A 20,053-nucleotide genomic window follows, 5' to 3' on the forward strand; every position below is an offset into this window, starting at 1 on the left:
GACTCCTTACACTTTTAAGACCTAAAAAACCAGCACCTAGGTCAAGATCAAGAGTATTTCCAACATCCTGGAAGGTTTCCTCATGCCTCTTACTAGTCAATCCCAGCCCCACCCCTCATAGGTATCAATTATTCTGATTTTATTTTCACCACATATTAGCTTTGTCTGTTCTCAAACTAAATACAAATGGACTCATACTGTAGGTATTTTGTGTCTAGTTTCTTAGAGTCAATAAGAAAAATGTACTCAGTGAATTCACTGAATGAATTCATGTGAAATTTATTCAGTTGTTGCTTATACGAGTAGTTTATCTTTAACAATTTTATTGAGGTATAACTGACACACAATAAATTATACATATTTGAAGTGTACAATTGGATAAGATTGCTCACACGTATTCACCCATGAAACCATCATCACCATCATCAAGATAACGCACATATCCATCGCCCCAAAGGTGTCTTTGTACCCCTTGGTCATCTCCCCTTCCTCCCCTTCTCCATCCCCCACAAACACAGATATTTTTCCATCATTATAGATTAGTTTACATTTCCTAGAAGTTTATATAAATGGATTAATACAGTCCACTTTTTTGTATAGATTCTTCCACTCAGCATAATTATTTTGAGATTCATCCATGTTGTAGCAGGTATCAATAGTTTCTTTCTTTTTACTGCTGAGTAGTATTTCTTTGTGTGGACAGACAACAGTTTGTTCATCCATTCACCTGTTGATGGACATTTGGGTTGTTTCCAGTTTATGGCAAATAAAGCGACTATGAATATTCATGTACAGGTCTCTGTGTGGATATATATTTCCTTTTCTCTTGGGTAAATGCTGGCTCATATGATAGGTATATGTTTAATTTTTTTTAACTGCCAAACTGTTTTCCAGAATAGTTTACCATTTTTATAGTCCCACCAACAGCCTACGAGGGAGGCAGCTCCTCCACGTCGCCATCAGCACTTGGTACAATCAGTCTTTTACTTTATTTTATTTTATTTTTTCAATCAGTCTTTTAAATTTAAGCTACTCTAGTAGGTGTGTAGCCATATCTCATCGTAGTTTTTTCTTTTTTTTTGCGTTACGCGGGCCTCTCACTGTTGTGGCCTCTCCCGTCGCGGAGCACAGGCTCCGGACACGCAGGCTCAGCGGCTATGGCTCACGGGCCCAGCCGCTCCGCGGCATGTGGAATTCTCCCCAACCGGGACACGAACCCGTGTCCCCTGCATCGGCAGGCGGACTCTCAACCACTGCGCCACCAGGGAAGCCCCTCATCGTAGTTTTAATTTGTATTTCCCTAATGACTAATGATGTTGAAAGCTTTTCCTGAGCTTATTTGCCAACCATGTACCTTCTTTGGTGAAGCATCATTTCAAATCTTTTGCTTACTCTTGTATCAGGTTGTTTTTCCTTATTATTGGGTTTTGAGGGTTCCTTATATATTCTGGATACGAGTCCTTTATCAGTATATGATTTGTAAATATTTTCTCTCAGTCTGTGGCTTGCCTTTTCATTCTCTTAAGAGTGTTCTAAAACAGAAGTTAGGAGTTTTGATAAAATTTAATCAATCAACTCTTTCTTTTATAGGTCATGAGTTTGATGTTGTATCTAAAAAATAAAATCTGTCTAGTCCAGTCACAAGTATTTTCTCCTTTGTTTCCCTCTAGAAGGTTTAAGGATTTAGGTTTTACATTTAGATTTATGATCAATTTTGAGTTAATTTTTGCATATTGTACCCGCTATGGTTTGAAGTTCACTCTTTTGCATGTGGATATCCAACTGTCCCAGAATTATTTATTGAAAGATTACCCTTTTTCCACTGAATTACCATCACACTTTTTCCACAATTCAGTTGTCCATATATTTGTGGGTCTATATTCTGTTCCACTATTTATCTACCTTGATGCCAATAATATGATATCTTTATTACTGTAGTTTCATAATAATGCAAATATTAGGTAGTGTAACTCCTGGAATTTTGTTCTTTTTTTTGAAATTTGTTTTGGCTATTCTAGGTCCCCTGCATTTCATAAAGGTTTTTTAATGAGTTTGTTAATTTTTGCAAAAAGTCTGCTGGGAATTTTATCGGAATTGTGTTAAATCTATATATCAATTTAGAGAGAATGGTTATCTTAATAATATTGAGTTTCTTACTCATAAACACAATGTATTTCTCCATTTATTTAAGTCTTCTTTAATTTCTCTCAATAATGTTTTATAGTTATAAGCATATAGGTCTTTCACATCTTTTGTCAAATTTACCCCTAGGCATTTCATATTTTTCATGCTGTTGTAAATGATATTCTTTTTGACTTAATTTTCTATTACTCATTGGCAGTTGACAGAAATACAATTGACTCTTTGCATATTGACCTTATATCCAATAATTTACTTAAACTCACTTATTCTAATAGTCTTTTTTAGATTTCATCAGATTTTCTACAGACAATTTTGCTGTCTGAAAATAAAGACAACTTTACTTCTTCCTTTCCAATTTGGATACATTTTATTTCTTTTCATTGCCTGACAGCATTGGTTAGAACTTCCAGTACCATGTAGAAGTGGTGAGAGAAAACACTGCTGTCTTTTTCTCCGGCTTAGAAGGAAAGCATTCAGTCTTTCACCATTAAGTATGGTTAGCTATAGGTTTTTACTAGATGTCCTTTATCAGGTTATAGCAAGTTTCTTTTTATTCCTACTTTGCTGAGAGCTTTTATCAGGAATGCATGTCAGATTTTGTCAGAACTTTTCTGCATTTAATGAGGTAGCCATATGGTTTTTCTTTTTTAGTTTGTTAATATGATGAAATATATCAATTCCTTTTTAAATGTTGAACCAAACTCTTATGCCTGGAATGAAGCCCACTTATTCATGATGTATTATCATTTCTCATAATGTTGGATTTAATTTGCTAAAATTTTAATTAGAGCTTTTGTATCTCTGTTCATGATGAATAATTGCCTATAGTTTTCTTATCTTGTAACATCTTTATATGGCTTTGGCATGTAGTGCTGTTCTCATAGAATAATGAGTTGGGAAGTTTTCTTTCTCTTCCCTTTTCTGGAAGAGCTTCTGTAAAATTAGTATTATTTCTTCCTTAAATGCTTGTAAGAATTCATTAGTAAAGCCATCAGGACCTGGAGTTTTCTTTGCAGGAAGGTTTTAAACTACAAATTCCATTTCTTTAATAAATATAGGAATATTCAGGTTATCTATTTCTTTTTGAGTGAGCTTTGGTAGTCTGTATCTTTCAAATGATTTGTCTTTTTCATTTAACTTGTTGAATTTATAAGAATAAAGTATTAAGAATATTCCCTTATTATCCTGTTAATATCTACAGAATCTATGGTGATGTTACCAGCCTGTAACATAATGACAGGCTGATAATGACATAATGATAATGACAATTTGTGTCTTCATTTTTTTATCTCTGATGATTCTGGTTCAAGATTTATCCATTTTATTGATCTTTTCAAAGAACCAGCTTTTGGAATAAATGGTTTCCTTTATGGTTTTTCTCTTTCTACCTTATAGGTTTCTGCTTTGATCTTTATTATTTCCGTTCTTCTTACTTTGAGTTTAATCATTCTTTTTCTAGTTGCTTCCTCAATGGAAGCTGAGGTCACTGATTTGAGACCTTTTTTGTCTTTATAGGTATTTAGTTATATAAATTTCCCCCTGTGTGCTGTTTTAGCAGCTTCCCACAATTTCTGATACTTTGTGTTTTCAATTTCATTCATGTTAAAGTACTTCCTAATTTCTCTTTCATCTCTTCTTTGACCCATGGATTATTTAGAAGTGTTTTATTTCATTTCCAAATGTTTAGGAATTTTCCAGGTATCTTTTTTACTGATTGCTAAATTAATTCCACAGTGATCAGAGAATAAACTGTCAGTGACTTGAATCCTGTCTATTGAGACTTGCTTTATGGCCCCAAATATGATCTATCTTAGTAAGTGTTCTTCATGCACCTGAAAAGAATACATATCAGATTTTGTTTGGGGGAATGTCCTACAAATGTCCATTTGATCAAGCTGATTGATGGTCATAGTCAAATCTTCTCCATTCTTACTGATTTTTCTGTCTATGTGCTCTACCAGTATTAGGAAAGCAGTATTAAAATCTCAGACGGTAATTGTGGACTTTTCTGTTTCTCCTTGAAGCTATATCAGATTTTGCTTCAGTAATTTGAAGCTCTATTATGAGGTACATAAATGTTTAGGATTGTTATGTCCTCTGATGAATTGACTCCTTTACCACTATGAAATGACTTTTTTTATCCTTGGTAATACTCTTTGCTCTGAAATCTACTGTATCTGATATTAATAGAGTCTCTCCAGCTTTCTTTTGACTAGTGTTAACATGGTATATCTTTTTCCATCCTTTTACTTTTAACCTAATTTGTGTCTTTATGTTGAAGTGTGTTTCCTGTAAACAGCATACAGTTGAGTGTCTTGCTTTTTATATCCAACCTGTCAAAGTCTGCCTTTTAGTTGAGGTGCTTCTGTGATTATTAATATAATTATATTTAAGTCTATCATCTTGCTATTTGTTTTCTAGTTGTCCCATCTCTTTTCCTTCTATTTCTGCCTTTTTTTGAATTATTGGAGTATTTTTATGACGATATTTTATTTCCTTCTGAGCTAAAATTCTTTGTTGTGTTTCTTGAATTGTTACTTCAAGGTTTATAGTATACATCTTTAACTTATCACAGTCTACCTTCAAGTAATATACAGTTTTACATATATTATAAGAACCTTACAATACTATACTTCCATTTATCTTCTTCTGGCATTTACACTATTGTTGCCACACATTTTACTTAAACATATGTTATAAACTCCACAACACATTATATTGTTTTCATTTAAGGAGTCAATCTTTAAAAGAGATTTAAATAATTTTTCAAAACCTTATATATTTATCCACGCAGTTATTATGTCTGGTTCATCTCATTGTGTGTATAGGTCTATATTTCTATCTGATATCATTATCCTTCTGCCTAAAGAATTTCCTTTAACAATTTTTGTGGTACAGGTGTGGTACAGCATTTATGTTTGAACACATCTTTACTTTCATTTTTTGAAAGTTGTTTTTTCTGGGTATAGAATTCTAGGTTGACAGTTGTATTCTTTCAGTACTTTAAAGATATTGCTTCACTTGCATGAGTGACAGCAGACAAGGAATCTGTTATCATCTTTATCTTTGTTTCTGTGGATGTAATGTTTTTTCCCCTAAGGGCTTTAAAATTTTTCTTTTTATCACTAATTTTAAGCAGTTTGATAATGGTGTAAGGGTGCCATTTTCTTCATGTTTCTAGTGCTTGGAGTTCGTTGATATTCTTGGGTTCATAGTCTTAGTCAAATTTGGAACATTTCCTAATATTTTAAAAAATATTTTTCTGTCACCCCCCCCCCCACACACACACCTCTTCTCCTTTTGGTACTCCAACTGTACATATAAAAATTCACCTGAAGTTGTTCTGGAGGTCACTGATACTCCTCATTTTTTTTAGATTCTTTTTGGAAAGTTTCTATTGCTATATCTTCAAGTTCTCTTTTTTTCTGCACTGTCTAATCTTCCATTAATCCCATCCAGTGTATTTTTCATTTTCATCTTGAGAAGTTTGACATGGGTGTTTTTTATATTTTCCAAACCTCTACGTAACTTTTTGAATATATGGAATACAGTTTTAATAACTTTTAATATCCTTGTTTTCAAATTCTAACATCTGTGTCATTCTGAGTTGGTTTCAGTTGATTGACTGTTCTCCTCATTATGGAGAATAATGCTAATGTTTTTCTGCTTCTGTGCATGCCTGGTAATCTTTGACTAAATGCCAGGCATCTTGAATTTTACCTTGTTGGTAAAAGTTACCTTGTTGGGTGCTGGATATTTTCATATTCCTATATTCTTGAGACTTGTGCTAGGATAGCTAAGTTATTTAGAAACAGTTTGACCCTTTCAGTAGTGCTTTTATGACTTGTTTGTCATATCCAGAGCAATGCAGTACCAAGGCAAGAGCTTCCTGAGTATTCTCTCCAATGCCTCCTGGATTATGAGTTTATAAAGCCTGGCTGCTGGGAAGAGTCACTGTTCCTGTTCCTGTGTGAGTACCAGACATTGTTCCCTTTAATCCTGTCTGACAATTCTCTTCCGGCCTCAGGCTGTTTCCTCACCCATGTGTTGATCAGTGCAGCACTGTATCCTTGAGGAGAAAGTCCTGCAGATCTCTGGCAGTCTTCCCTTTGTGTAGTTCTCTCCTCTCTGGTACTCTGCCCTGCAGACTCTCTCCATCTTGATCTTGCTGGACTGTTAAGTCCATCTCCTTAACTCAAGGGGGCCAAAAGGTTCTGCCTGTATTCCCATTTCCCCAGCAGTTAGCTGGGGAAATTTTCACATTCAACTGATTGGTTTCTCATCTCTGAGGGATCACTGTCTTTTGTTGCCTGGTGTCCAGTGTTTTGAAAAACACTGCTTTATATATGTTGTTTGGTTTTATGTTCTTTTGGTTGTTTCAGGTCAGAGGATTAGGGGAAATCTGGTCCCTGTTGCTCTATCTTGGCCATTTTGCTCTTATTCTACATGGGAGAGTAAATCCGATCCCTGTTGGTCCATCTTGGCTGGAAACAGACGTCCAATTTTTAATTGTTTTTTAATGTTATCTTATATGGACATATTATAATTTATTTATCCATTCTCTTGCTGATAGACTTTTGGATTATTTCCAATTTTAAGTAATTGTAAATAAACTTCTATGAACGTTTTTAATGTGTATGTTTTGGTGAGGCATGCACTCATCACTCTTGGGTTAATATTAATACTTAGGAGTAGAATAGCCAGGTTGTTAAAAAAAAGCGCCTATGTTTAGCTTTAAGATATGCTGCCAAAGGGGTTTACTGTTTAACCTCCCACCAGCCATGTATGAAAGTTCCTGTTGCTCCACATCTTCATCAGCACTTGGTACTGTCAGTGTTGTTCATTTTAGCCATTCTGGTGGTGTCTCATTTTAACTTGTACTTCCCTAGGGACTAATGCTTTACTTAATTAATGATTTTGATTGAGCATCTTTTCATATGCTTACTGACCGTTAGCATACCCTCTTACGTGAAGTGACTTTGCAAGTCTTTTGCCCATTTTAAAATTGAATTGCTTAACTTTTTCTTAATGATTAGTGGTTTCTTTATACAATCTGAGTATGAATCTTTTGTCAAACATATTATTGTGAATATCTTCACCCTGTCTAGGCTTATCTTTTCACTCTTTATGGTGTATTTCGATAAACAAAAGTCCTCAATTTCAATGAAGTCCCGTTCTTTCATGGTTAGTTCTTTTGGTGTGTTGTTTAAGAAATCCTTGCCTACCTCAAATCATCAGCATATTTTCATATATTTTCTTCTGGAAACATTACTGTTTTCTCCCTTCTTGAATACAGGAGCAATAATATGAGAAATTTTATGTTACCTAAAACTTCTTTTTGTCCTTCTATAGGCCTTCTGTTCAACATCCAGTTGTAGGACATTGTCAAGAGGCAATTTGAGGTCAATAGCTGCACACAGTAATAGTAGGCTCTAAACCCATTACAAGGTCCCCTGCTATTCACAGTGTGGCTTGCGAATCAGTTAGCAAAACAAATATTTGACTTCACCCTTCCTTCATTCTGTAGTGTGTCTGGGTGTTTTCAGTTTGTTTGCTTGTTTTAAAGTTTCTATAAATAACAGATTGAAGAGCACTTCTCTTTGGCTCGTGGCCCTAGGAGTGAGTTTTTATTTCCTTCTTCATTGTTTTTCATTGTTTTCTAAATTCTCTGTAATAAACATGCATACTTTTAATTAAAAAGTAAACTTTAAAAAGAAAACAAGTTAAGCAGCTGTGATTAAATTATATGTATGTTTTTCCATTTGTAGGAATAAAATACGATGTTTCATGATTCTTTCCTAAATAGATTATGTTGACCATACACATTATGACTTATAAAGCAACTTGCTCAGTGAATGTCTGTCAAGCAGACAGAACAGTTTCGTTAACTTAAAAGCTTTTTGCAATCTACATATTTTCCCGTACTAATAACATATGGTTTTTATTAAAGTCTTGGTCAAGATTTTTTTGTTCTTGGTCTTACCTTATCAGCAAATGAAGCCACAGGGAGTTTCTTAAATGAAATCATTTGCCACGTGTCACTAAATAACTACCAAGAACAGAGGCTGAGCAATCCTTTCTGATGCCATCCATGTTGCAGAAGTGAGAGAAAGACTTCTGGATAGAAATACCTCAGACGGGCTACTTACACTCTGCACCCGAGTCCTCTTTTCCTGCACTATTATGGGACAGTTTTTACTGAGATGTATGCAGTCACCCAAGCAGCATTTAGAAATGCATAGTTTACTTGACAGCATTTACAAATTATGTCTTTTCCTCAGAATAACTTACACTGTAGAAATGCTTCCATATGCTAAAGTTGGACACGCTATAATAAATGAGAAAGAAAAAGAGATGTATTTTAGAGGGTAGTTTTCATACGCATACTAAACTACAGTTTGCACAAATCAGTAATGCTGTCCCTTAAGAATTTACCATAAATGGTTTTCTAATTCTTGCTGCTGCTCTCTACTACAGATTGAGAGTGGACCTTGCCACAAAACAGTCAGCAGGAATTCAATTATGATTTATCTAAGTAATGAAAACAATTGGATAGCAATCATAATTCTTAGGTTTTAATGAAAAAATATACTTTCTTTTTCTCTCAAATCCTTTGTGTTCCTTAAGGTCCAGGAGGAGACAATTTCCAACTTCAAAACACATATACAGTAATTACAGTTAACCTCTCTCTACCCGACTTTAGAGCACTGCCTAGCAAATGGCGGGCCATGGGGCCAATCCAGTTTTTTGTAAATAAAGTTTCATTGGAACACAGCCATGTACATTTATTTACATGTTATCTATTGCTGCTTTTGTGCTACAAAAGCAGAGCTGACTAGTTGTGACAGAGACTTTGTAGCCCAGAAAGCCTAAAACAGTCACAACTGGTCATTTATGGAAAAACATTTCCAACCTCTGTTTTAATAAGTATCTCCTTATTTCTTACGTTGCAGAAATAAATGGATGCTACCACTGCCAGTACTGCTTGTGCTCCAGGATTTGGGGGATATAGCCAGGCAGGATGACAGTCACAGCTCCACAGAGCTCCAATAGAATGTCAAGAAGAAATTCACCACCCAAGAAAGCACTGAGTCTTTTCCTCTCTGGGGTGAATGACAATGACAATGATCCTGGCAGCTAAAATGTACATAATTATATTGAAGAACTGTCCTAAAATGCATGTTTTCCAAGTAAAGGAATCTATACATTATTTTGAAAAAATAATTTATTTAATTTAACTTTCTACTGCAAAGTTTTTAATATTTGGACAAGGAGGAACCATACACCAAGATGTGAAACTTTTTGCTCAATTTTTAGATTCAACATTCTAAAGTCATTCATAAATCATTTTTAAAAATTTCTCAGAACAAATACTTTCTTTAAGAAATATGGAGGCTTACCAAGCACATTATGGTGCAGCTTGGTAAAAAGAATAAACATCATTAAAAAAAAGAAAAAGAAAGAAATATGGAGGCAATAACTTTTTGTGAACCTTTTGTTCAGGCTACATTTATATCATTCAGGCTAACTTGAAAAATTAAGAGAAACAGCAAAGTAAATTGACCATTTATGAAACATTTTCAGGTATGATGGTCTATTTGAATAACAGCAAAAACTAAAAAGAACACTGGTAGATTGATTCAACTATTAGGATTAACAACCCTGATTAACCCTGAACACTAATAAATAATACAACATAATAATGAAAATAGACAGCTGTCTTAGTCTGATCCAGCTGCTATAACAAAAATACTACAGACTGTGTGGTTTATGGAAAACTTAAATTTATTTTTCACAATTTTGGAGTCTGGGATGTCCAAGATTAAGGGGTCTGTGGATTTGGTGTCTGAGGAGAACCTGTTTCCTGGTTCATTGACAGCAATGTTCTCCCTGTGTCCTCACATAGCAGAGGAGGTTAGAGATCCCTCTGGGACCTTTTTTATAAGGGCATTTATCCCCTCCTGACCTAATCACCTCCCAAAGGCTCCACCTCCAAATATCATCACACTGGGGATTAAGTTTCAACAAATGAATTTGCGGGGACACATTTGGTCTATAGCATTCCATCCCTGGGCCCCCATAATTCACACCCTTCTTGCAAGCAAAATACATTCATTCCATCCCCATAACCCAGAAAGTCTTAACGGGTTCCAGCATCATTATTAAACTCTAGGCCCAGAGTCTCATCTAAATGTCACCTAAATCAGATATAGGTGAGACTCAAGGTATGATTCTTCCTGAAGCAGATTGCTCTCCAGCTGTGAATATGTGACATCAAACATGTTATGTGCTTCCAAAATACAATGGTAAGACAGGCACAGGAGAGACACTCCCATTCCAAACGGGAGAACGAGGAAAGAAGAAAGTCCAAATCCCACCCGGGGAAATTCCATAAAGGCTTAAGAATAATCCTCTTTGGCTCGATGCTCTGCCTTCCAGGCCCACTGGGCCCATGGTCCTACCTGCACGGGTTGGGGCCCCAAAGTTCCAGGCTGCCCTGCCCCCACTGTGGTTCTCCAAGGTTGGGGTCCTGGGACCTGGGCTCAAGCCTTGTCCTTTGAAATCTGGGTGGAGGCAGTCATGCCCCCAAGGCTCTGCTGGGCACAGCCCACACCCTTCCCCGGGCCACTGGAGCAGCTCCTGGCGCAGCTGAGGAGCTCAGAGTGAGTGTGGGGAGTGGAAACCGCCAAGCAAGGTGATGCAGAGATGAGCCAGATCTGGAAGGCACTGCAGCCCCCTTTGCATTCTTCCACTGTCCTGGACAATAAATAGCTCCTGGCGTCTGTCAAGATAACTGACTAATTGCCTTATCAAACAGTCTCTCAACCACACCCGTAGTATCCTTCCCTGGACAGGCTTTCTCAATCTTTTCAATACGGATCTGCTGAAGATTTTCCAAAATCTTTAAGTTCTGTGTTCTGCTTCCTTTCCAGTTAACAGTTCCATCTTTAAGTCATTTTTCTCTTCTCACTTTTTACTATGAGCAGTCAAGAGAAACCAGGTCACTCCTTCAACACTTTGCTTAGATTTCTTTGGCTAAATATCTAATTTCATCACTTGCAAGTTCTACCTGCCACAAAACACCAGAACAGGAACAAGCCAAGTTCTCTGCCACTTTATAACAAGCACAGCCTTTCCTCCAGTTTCCAATAACGTGTTCCTCATTTCCATCTGAGACCCCATCAGAATGGCCTTTAACCTCTATATTTCTACCAATATTTTATTCGGGATTGCTTAGGTATTCTCTGGGAAGATTGAGCTCCCCTCTTTTCTTTCTCAGCTCTCACCCGAATCGCCTTTAAAAGTCCATTCATGGCAACATAGGCTTTTTCTAACATGCACTTCAAAACTCCTCCAGCCTCTACCCATTACCCAATTCCAATGTCCCTTCCACGTTTTAGGTATTTGTTATAGCAGCACCACCACTTCTCAGTGCCGATTTTTGTCTTAGTCCGTTTGAGCTGCTAAAACAGAATATCATAGACTGAGTGGCTTATACAGAACAGAAATTGATTTCTCACAGTTCTGAAGTCTAGATGTCCGAGGTCAGAGTGCCAGCACAGTGCCGACCTCCGGGGTGCAGACTTCTCCTTGCATCCTCGCATGGTGGGGCAGCAAGCTCTCCCATAACGCTAACAAGGGCACTAATCCCATTCATGAGGACCCCACTCCATCACCTAATCACCTCCCAAAGGTCCCACCTCCGAATACCATCATATAGGGGTTTAGGTTTCAACACACCAACCTGGGGGGCAGGGAGGACACAAACATTCAATCTATCATAGTTGTTCTCTCTGACTCTTGAAATCATGAATGGGGATGATGCAGTACAGTAAAAGGGGTGTAAATTGCCAAGTGACTCCAACAAAATGATGCTTAGATCTTGGCCAGGTTTTCCATTCATTCAGTCAGTCTTTCAGCAAGTATTTTATTGAGCACCTACAACAGGCCAGGCTGTATTCCAGGAGGTGGAAATTGGGGAGTGAACAAGACAGGTAAGATTCCACCTTCATGGAGCTGACACCCTAATGGGGGACACGACACAATACAGGTTCACGTCTGGCCCAGAAAGACAAAGTCAGAACATAATCCACAGACCTAAGATAAATCAGACTAATCAGACAAGAACATCAAGAACTTCTCCCAAGAAGGTGCATATCTAGGCAAACCTGTACACCTACTCTTTTCTTGCCCCCCTTCTCTCCTGGACTTCTCCTACGAAAAGCCCCTCTAGGAAAGGTTCCAACCAACTCAGTCACAGTTAGATACAAATGACTGACCTATCAGTCCTCTCAGAAGTATCTGCATTTCATTACCTGTAGACATAAGGAGTCCCTAGGTAGGAGAAAGGGATTTTAGGGACCCTCCCAAAGTCATATCATGCATCTGTTTCTCAGGAAATATTAATCACACAAGTGCTCTGTTGCAGGACGGCATTGGGCTTGTTTAGGCAGCAGTGAATAATTCCTTTACTATGAAACACACAGAGCCTGAAGGGAAGCATGCCTGCTACTGTCCGTTTGTCCCTCCAGATGCTCTGTCCACCCTTCTCCACCCAGCCCTGTTGCCCAGGAGGCTGGCCTTTGGGCACTGCATTAAGGGAGTTTTCTGTCTTCTGTCCTTTGGTTGGATTCAGGTTTAGGGAGTCACCAGCAGGAGATGGAGGGGAGGAGGTAAAAGAGGGCCGGGTCCTTATTTCCCTGCTCCCCGCCCCCTGCCTGGCCGCTGGCTGCTGTGTCCTTCTAACCGAAGATCATGGATGGCTCCCTCCAAGGGGCGCTCTTACATGGCTACAGCCTCAGCTTTAGCTGCAGCTCTGTCTCTAACCATCCACACACATCCCCCTGAGGTGCCCCTAGCGGGGGTAAAGGCTCCGCCGAAGCTCCTCCACCCCTAGGGGAGGTAGAGTCTGCTCGCTCATCTCTCCTTAACCGCCCCACTCTAATGGACACGGGCTACAAAGCCAGCACTGCTTTCGGATCAGAGACTGACTTTGGGCACCAGCTTCATTTTGAAGATCAAGAACTTCGGAAGGATAGGAAGACTGGTGAACATCCTACGAATGGTGCTTCCTCTGAGAATCAGCGGTGACTCAACTCCAAATAGAACAAAGCTCAAGGCGGTGATGACTGGTCCAACCCCAGGCCCTCGGGCAGAGAAGGAAAGCCTCTGAACGGCCGTGGCTTACCTTTCTGTGTTCAGTGGAGGGCTGTGGGCAGACGAGCTGGAATCCAAGCAGCAGGAGGGAACCCAGGACACTGAGAAAGAAAAACAGCAACAGGCAGGGCTGTGAGTATGTTCCAGGCAGCAGTGTCCAGCAGAAGGCGCATCTCCATCTCGTCACTGGAAGGGAGAGCACAGTGCAACCCAGGCCCTGGATGTGACCCAGTGAAGATGCAAAGGGCCCCGCAGGAGAGGAGACAGCTGCGGGCGGGGCTGTGGCACGAGGCAGACCTGGGATCAAACCCCACTTTACCGCTTACCGGCAAGGTTTCCAAGTCAGGACATTTAACCTCTTTGAGCCTCAGTCTCCTCCCTTGTAAGATGGGGATACCACAGAAGCTGGCTGGAGGTCTGGGGAGGCCTGTATCAGATAACACACCGTGCCCCGGCACAGAGTAAGTGCTCGTGCATGCTTGGTCCTCGTGGAGATGGTAAGGTCAGGCCAGAAGGGGGGGCAGCTTCTCCCAGGTAAGTTCCTCTCCCTCATTCCAGGCTTTCCTCGGAACCATTCCTCTGCCCGTCCTTGGGCTTTTAGTGTCAGATATGTTCTCCATGGGTGGGATTAGCTGTGTTAAGCCCCACTGTCACCAGCCCTGATTAAGGCTTGTCATCAAATAAAGAGAAGGTGTAGAAATAGGAACCAGCTGGCCCCGAGACAGCAGGGTATGCTGGGAGAGCGTGAAGCTTTGGATTCAAACACATCGAGGCCAGAATCCCAACTCCGCCATTCCCATCTGTCTCAACCACTGCGCCAGCAGGGAAGCCCTTGAATCCTTCTTTTAAGGGTTTAACCCTGAGGGCGGTTAGGTAACCCAGTGCTTCTCAACCTTTTTGAGGCCTCTAACATAACTGAGAGATGTGAAACATGCCCTTGTCCAAAGGAAAACTCACTGTGTAGAGGCGGGCATGAGGAATACCTGTCTGAATCTGGGGGGTAAGGCCTGTGGAGCTAGAAAAGCTCCCACCATCTCTGAGAACCCTAAATTCCACCCTAACCCTCACTGTGCCTGAAAATGAGACCGGTCCTAGCAGAACACACAGAATGGATGTGGCCGGACTGGTTAAAGACCGTGTGGTGGGACAAGAAGCAGGGGGAAGGGATATGTACCAAGGTGTTCCATGCATCCTTTTTGTTGCCGTCTTAGAGTTGCACTGAAGTCCCAGAGCTAAGAACCAATGGGATGACATACACACACGTTCCAAAGAGAAGGGCTGCACCGTGTACTCAGGACCAGAAACAGAGGTGCCTCCCTCTGCCCCCACCCATCCTATCCCGCAGCCCCTCACCCTAAACCTTCAGGCTGAGCAAGGAGCGGGGTGTGGGCTGGTGAATGGGAGAAGTTTGCTAGGGATGCAGGAATGCTGAGCACAGCCCCTCCACTCCCCTTAGGGGAGGAAAAGTTGGAACTCTTCCCAGCCAAACAAGGAGGGCTACCATTCGAGAGCTTGATCTGGACCCCCTGGGTTTGGGGTATAAGGAGCGGTGCTTGATTTTCCCCTGAAACGTATTTAAAGGCCAAAACCTGGCTGGAGTGTCTAGGAGGGCGGAGCAGTGCGAGAGGGCTGGGGTGGGAGCAGCCTACATACCTGGAGCTTAAAGGGGCAAGGAAAGCTGGGGTTCTCCCATGGAAAGCAGGACTCAGGTCCTCTGGCAAGGACCTCATCAATGCAGATCGCTCACCAAAAGACAGGTGATGTGTGGTGCGTACCCATGGGGCCCAGGAGCTGGGGGAGGCGGGATAAAGAGGCAGCCAGTTCTCGCACAGCCTGAACCAGGGCATGAGCAACAGGAGATCCCAGTGAGGGGGAGGTTCTCCAAAGGACCAACCAAAGGGCCCTGAGAGGAGAATCCACAACATAACACCAGCCAAGCCAGGACAGCAACACCAGATGACAGCGGGCACCGATGCTATTGAGATCCTCTTTGCCCAGCTATCTGTCCCCTCCCCTGCTCTGTCCTGGAGGAACTAATGAGGACCAGAGGGAGCGGGGCACAGAGGGGAACTAGGAGTGTGAAGAAACAGCCAAGCCCTCTCTTCCCACTACAGGGGTCTGAGGCCAGACCAGGCCCAGGATGGGGGGAAGAAAGAAGCTTTAAATTGGATGAGAGACTGAAGATTTTATATCTGACTAGACTTTCTTTTAATGTAGCATATCTGTACATGAAATCCTTCCAAGTAAGGAATCTATTCAGAAAAATATAAAATTAGTGGTGAAAAGAATCAAAGAATGATTTAAAACTTGCTGAGGCTCTAGGCCAGTGCTGTCCAAGAGAACTTTCTACAACAATGGAAATGTTCTCTCCCTGTACTGTCCAAAGCACAGGCACACGGATCTGTGCTGCTCGGCACACAGGGGGCTAAGGGTGCACGCCTGGATGGTGAAGTTACTGATGCCTTAGATTCACCCAAAAGGTACTCAAGGAAAACAAAAACTAAAGCTACTGAAGGAAAACTAAAACTTCTAGAAGGATGGGCACTCAACCATTAAAGCTACCCCCTCCCTCACATACACACATCTTTTGGGGCCTTTTGATACTTGAAAGAGAGACTGCTCATTAAGCCTGCAATGGACCAGAAAACTGCCTAAGCTGTCTTCCAGGCACGGGGCAGGGGTATCAAAAGGAGTGGGTGTGAACACAGTGATGGGAAAACAACAGTTATTTTTCTAGTTGTATCCTTACTGGATACAACCTTATGCTCCTTGGTTACATGACCTTGGGCAAAGCACCTCTACACCTCAGTTTCTTCATCTGTAACATGGGAATAATAGAACCCGCCCTGCCTACCTCAAATGAGTTCATGCGCAGGAAAGCACCTTATGAAGCCGTGCCTACAAATCTGAATCATTTGTAACACATTCTGGCACTGTTTACTCATTTAAAAAGAAAACCAGATTGGTGTGGTTTTGTTAAGAAAACAAACAGCAGCTCCAGAAATGCGTTACATCTCAGCCCCTCAAAGTTCTTGGCACACACCTAAGCCACATATGTGTAATGCAATCAGGAGTCGTTTTGCATAACCACTCATCCCAGGCTGCACTTCCATAACAGTCGGGGGACTTGGAGTGGGAGAGGGAGTGAAAGATGGGAGAAGGGAAAATTCTACGTTTCCTGTTGTCTTGGAGGGACTGCATTCCAGGGTTGCCTGGTCAACTCTACTCCCAGATATGGTTACAGCTCCTTCCCTCCCCACATTCAGGTGTCCGCCCAAAGGTGTCTCTTCTCCATAAGGCTTCCCTGACCCTACATAAAACAGGACTTCCTCTCCCAGCCCAGCCTACTTCTCTTTCTCCATAGCACTTTCCATTTCACATAGGATGTCTTTATTCACTTAAATTTCTTCCTCTGCCCACTAGGATATAAGGTCCATGAGATCAGGGAGTCTGTTTTGTTACTCCTTTATCTCCCAGCACCTCAGAAAGTATCTGCTATATAGGAAGAGCATTGATTTAATGAATGAGGCTTCATCCTCTTATGACCTGTGAAATTTCAAGATAAGTGGAAAGAGAGTGGATTAATGGATTTCAAAATGTCCAAAGTAACTTTGGGAGCTTTGCAAAGCTCTTTTATGAGGGATTTATAAGAATCAGTGTGCTTTTGAGTCTCTACATGACTTTCCAAAAATTCATCCCCATAGGATTTACACAAGGTCTGGCAGCAGAATGTTTGTTGGTGCTTTTGTTGCAAAAATGCTACGCAAGTTATGTTCAGATGTTCAGATGCTTCTTCTCTTCATCAAGCTGGGCCCCAGTGAGGCTAAAATGCATAGGGATACCCAATAAAATTCTTGCTGGAATAGTTAGTAAAAAAAAGTTAGTTAGTAAATGGGCTCTGCTCTGAATGGAATAGAATAAATTCCCCCAGAGGGGAAATTATTCTTTGGGCTGCAATCACACCAGCCAGAGCAATATATAACCCCAGGGCCAGATGAAACTCAGCCAAGGGCTGTAAGGTTCCCACCCCTACTCTGTAGACTCCGTTTTAGGACACCTCAGCCTGCTCGCACGTACCTGTCTAATTGCTAGTCCATAGCTGTGCCCACAGCTCTTTAAAACACTGACAATCTGGCCCAAACTCTTGCTCCTCCTGACCCAATTCGAAATTAATGTTTGGGGAATGGGAGAGCATGTGCGTGTCTGTGTGTGTGCGACTCGTGTGTTATTCCACTTTGATAGTTTGCTTTGGCAAACTGCTCCCAGCTTGCAACGTTTTGACAGATTGAAGGCTACCAGGGCCTTTGGCAAACAAATCACTCTCTCCCCTCCAAGCGGTGGCGGAAGCCACATTTCTAGCGAGACTTTCCGATTCACCTTGCAGGAGAAGCAGCCCAACGTTTCACACCAATCAGAACAACAACAACAACAAAAGTTATGCCGTTTACCCAGCCCTGTTCTAGATTTGAAACACTCTAACATTTCATTTCCTGTAGAAAATAATGCCCGCTGAAATTTGGTACAAGATTGACATCACGGAACTGGGACTCTGCCCTTGTGTATTCGCCTGGGCCAACCCCTTCCCACCCCCCTCCCCCAATCATCCTTGACTCCAGTGAGGGTGGATCATGTCACAGCCTCTGTGTACCTCGGATTATCTCAATGAATTCAATGCCACTTGAGCATATTAAGTCACAAAACAAGCAAAAGAGCAAAAAAAATAAAAATAAAAACCTTACTTTTTTCCTTTTCAGTTAATACAACCCAAGAGATATTTTGGGAGCAACCTGATCACGAATAAAATTATACTGACCTTCACAAAAGAGAGCCAAAATCTTAGCATCGAAGTGAAAAATCTCCACCTGCACTCTGCGGATCAAACATTTTTGCTAAGCGTGCATTTTACTGTGTTCAGCTCAACCCTCTGCCTTCCTCTGACAGCAGTTAAAGGGTAAAGGCAGCAAGAGAAGGAGATGGGTTACAAATGACATTAGCCAGAAGACTACGTGGTTACCACTGATCTCAACGCTTACAAGTATTATTTCATTTAATTGTCAAAACCATCCTATCAGACACTTTGATTATACCCATTTTTCAGGTGAGGAATTTGAGGCTCAGAAAGGCTAAGAGTCATTTATTGAAGGGCACACACACCTAATGAGTGGCAAAGCCTGATTTCAATGCCAAAAGTCAGATTCTTGGCCTGGACCCTTAACCACTGTGCTCTGGGGCCGCCTAGGACACAACACACCTTGAAACCAAGCATTTGCCATTTTATTACATCACTTTTCTTCCTGTATAAGGCTGTGGCTTCACACGTATAGTCTGTATAAGGCTGTGGCTTCACACGTCTGTTTTACTTTCTGTCTGTTTTACTTTCTGTCGTTGCTTGCAAAAAAATAATCAGAAAATAAGTGGATACAGTAAAACTTCATGCATCCACTCTCACTAGACAACAGTCTAAATTTTAAAATAATTGAAGCTTACCATTGAAATCCCAAACTTAAAAAAAAATTATAGGGCTTCCCTGGTGGCGCAGTGGTTGAGAGTCCGCCTGCCAATGCAGGGGACGCGGGTTCGTGCCCCGGTCCGGGAAGATCCCACATGCCGCGGAACGGCTGGGCCCGTGAGCCATGGCCGCTGAGCCTGCGCATCCGGAGCCTGTACTCCGCAACGGGAGAGGCCACAACAGTGAGAGGCCCGCGTACAGTAAAAAAAAAAAAAATTACATTCTGTTTCTTTGCCCTGCTTTCTCATACAGAGTATGCCGCGCTTAAGCAACCTTGTTTGGATGGCTCAGGGTCACCAGAGTGAGTATTAATCAATTTGTGCAGCATAAGGTGGCGGCCTTGGAGCACAGCAGCCTGAGAGCACCGTGGAAGCCTGAGGCTTTCTGAATCCAGTTGGCCCTTGGCCGGCTCCTCCCTCCCTCAGGCAGGCTTCGCTTACCTTCCCACAGATGAGCCCGCGCCTCTTAACTCGGCTTCCTTCGGGTCCACCTTGGCCTCGGAAACCGTTAGACAACCAAGCTGCAGCGAGGCCAAGATCAAACCGGCTCAGGGAAAAGGCCTGCCTGGCTTTCGGGGAGTAAATGTTTCCATTTTAGAGCATGGACTTACGGACACCTATTCTAATTGCATATTGGTTTTTATTGCTTATTTCCAGGCTCTCAATTATCACATCCATTTGCGTTTTCTGGACTGGGGTCTCTGGAAAAGTGAGGTGTTCTGTCACAGCACAGCTTTTTTTTTTTTTATTTTTTATTTTTATTTATTTTTGGCTGTGTTGGGTCTTCATTTCCATGCGAGGACTTTCTCTAGTTGCAGCGAGTGGGGGCCACTCTTCATCACGGTGTGCGGGCCTCTCACTATCGCAGCCTCTCTTGTTGCGGGGCACAGGCTCCAGACGCACAGGTTCAGTCGTTGTGGCACATGGGCTTAGTTGCTCCGCAGCATGTGGGATCTTCCCAGACCAAGGCTCGAAGCCGTGTCCCCTGCATTGGCAGGCAGATTCTCAACCACTGCGCCATCAGGGAAGCCCCACAGCACAGCTTTTTAAGACACAAGACCCTTTGGTAAATTCCCCTGCTCCATGGTAGGCTTCTGAGGAAACAGTTCTGATACATCTTAGCAGCAAGCAGAATGACCAGCGCCGTCTTGGTCCAAACTCAGGGCTAATCAGTAGCAAGTGAATAAAAGAATGGAAGGAGAGAATGAAGTGAGGGGAGAAAGAAAAATGAGAGAGAGGAAATGCC

General features: G+C 41.5%; 1 protein-coding gene across 1 annotated transcript in view; it reads right to left on the minus strand.

The window, feature by feature from the left end:
• THSD4 (thrombospondin type 1 domain containing 4) overlaps window positions 1-20,053 on the minus strand; it is a 566,477-nt gene that overhangs the window by 513,357 nt on the left and 33,067 nt on the right. The window contains exon 3 of the mRNA XM_060005674.1: window positions 13,331-13,400. Within this exon, the coding sequence (XP_059861657.1) occupies window positions 13,331-13,400 (70 nt within the window). The remainder of the gene's footprint in view (window positions 1-13,330; window positions 13,401-20,053) is intronic.

This window comes from Delphinus delphis, chromosome 2 (genome assembly GCF_949987515.2).
Source record: "Delphinus delphis chromosome 2, mDelDel1.2, whole genome shotgun sequence".
NCBI lineage: Eukaryota > Metazoa > Chordata > Mammalia > Artiodactyla > Delphinidae > Delphinus > Delphinus delphis.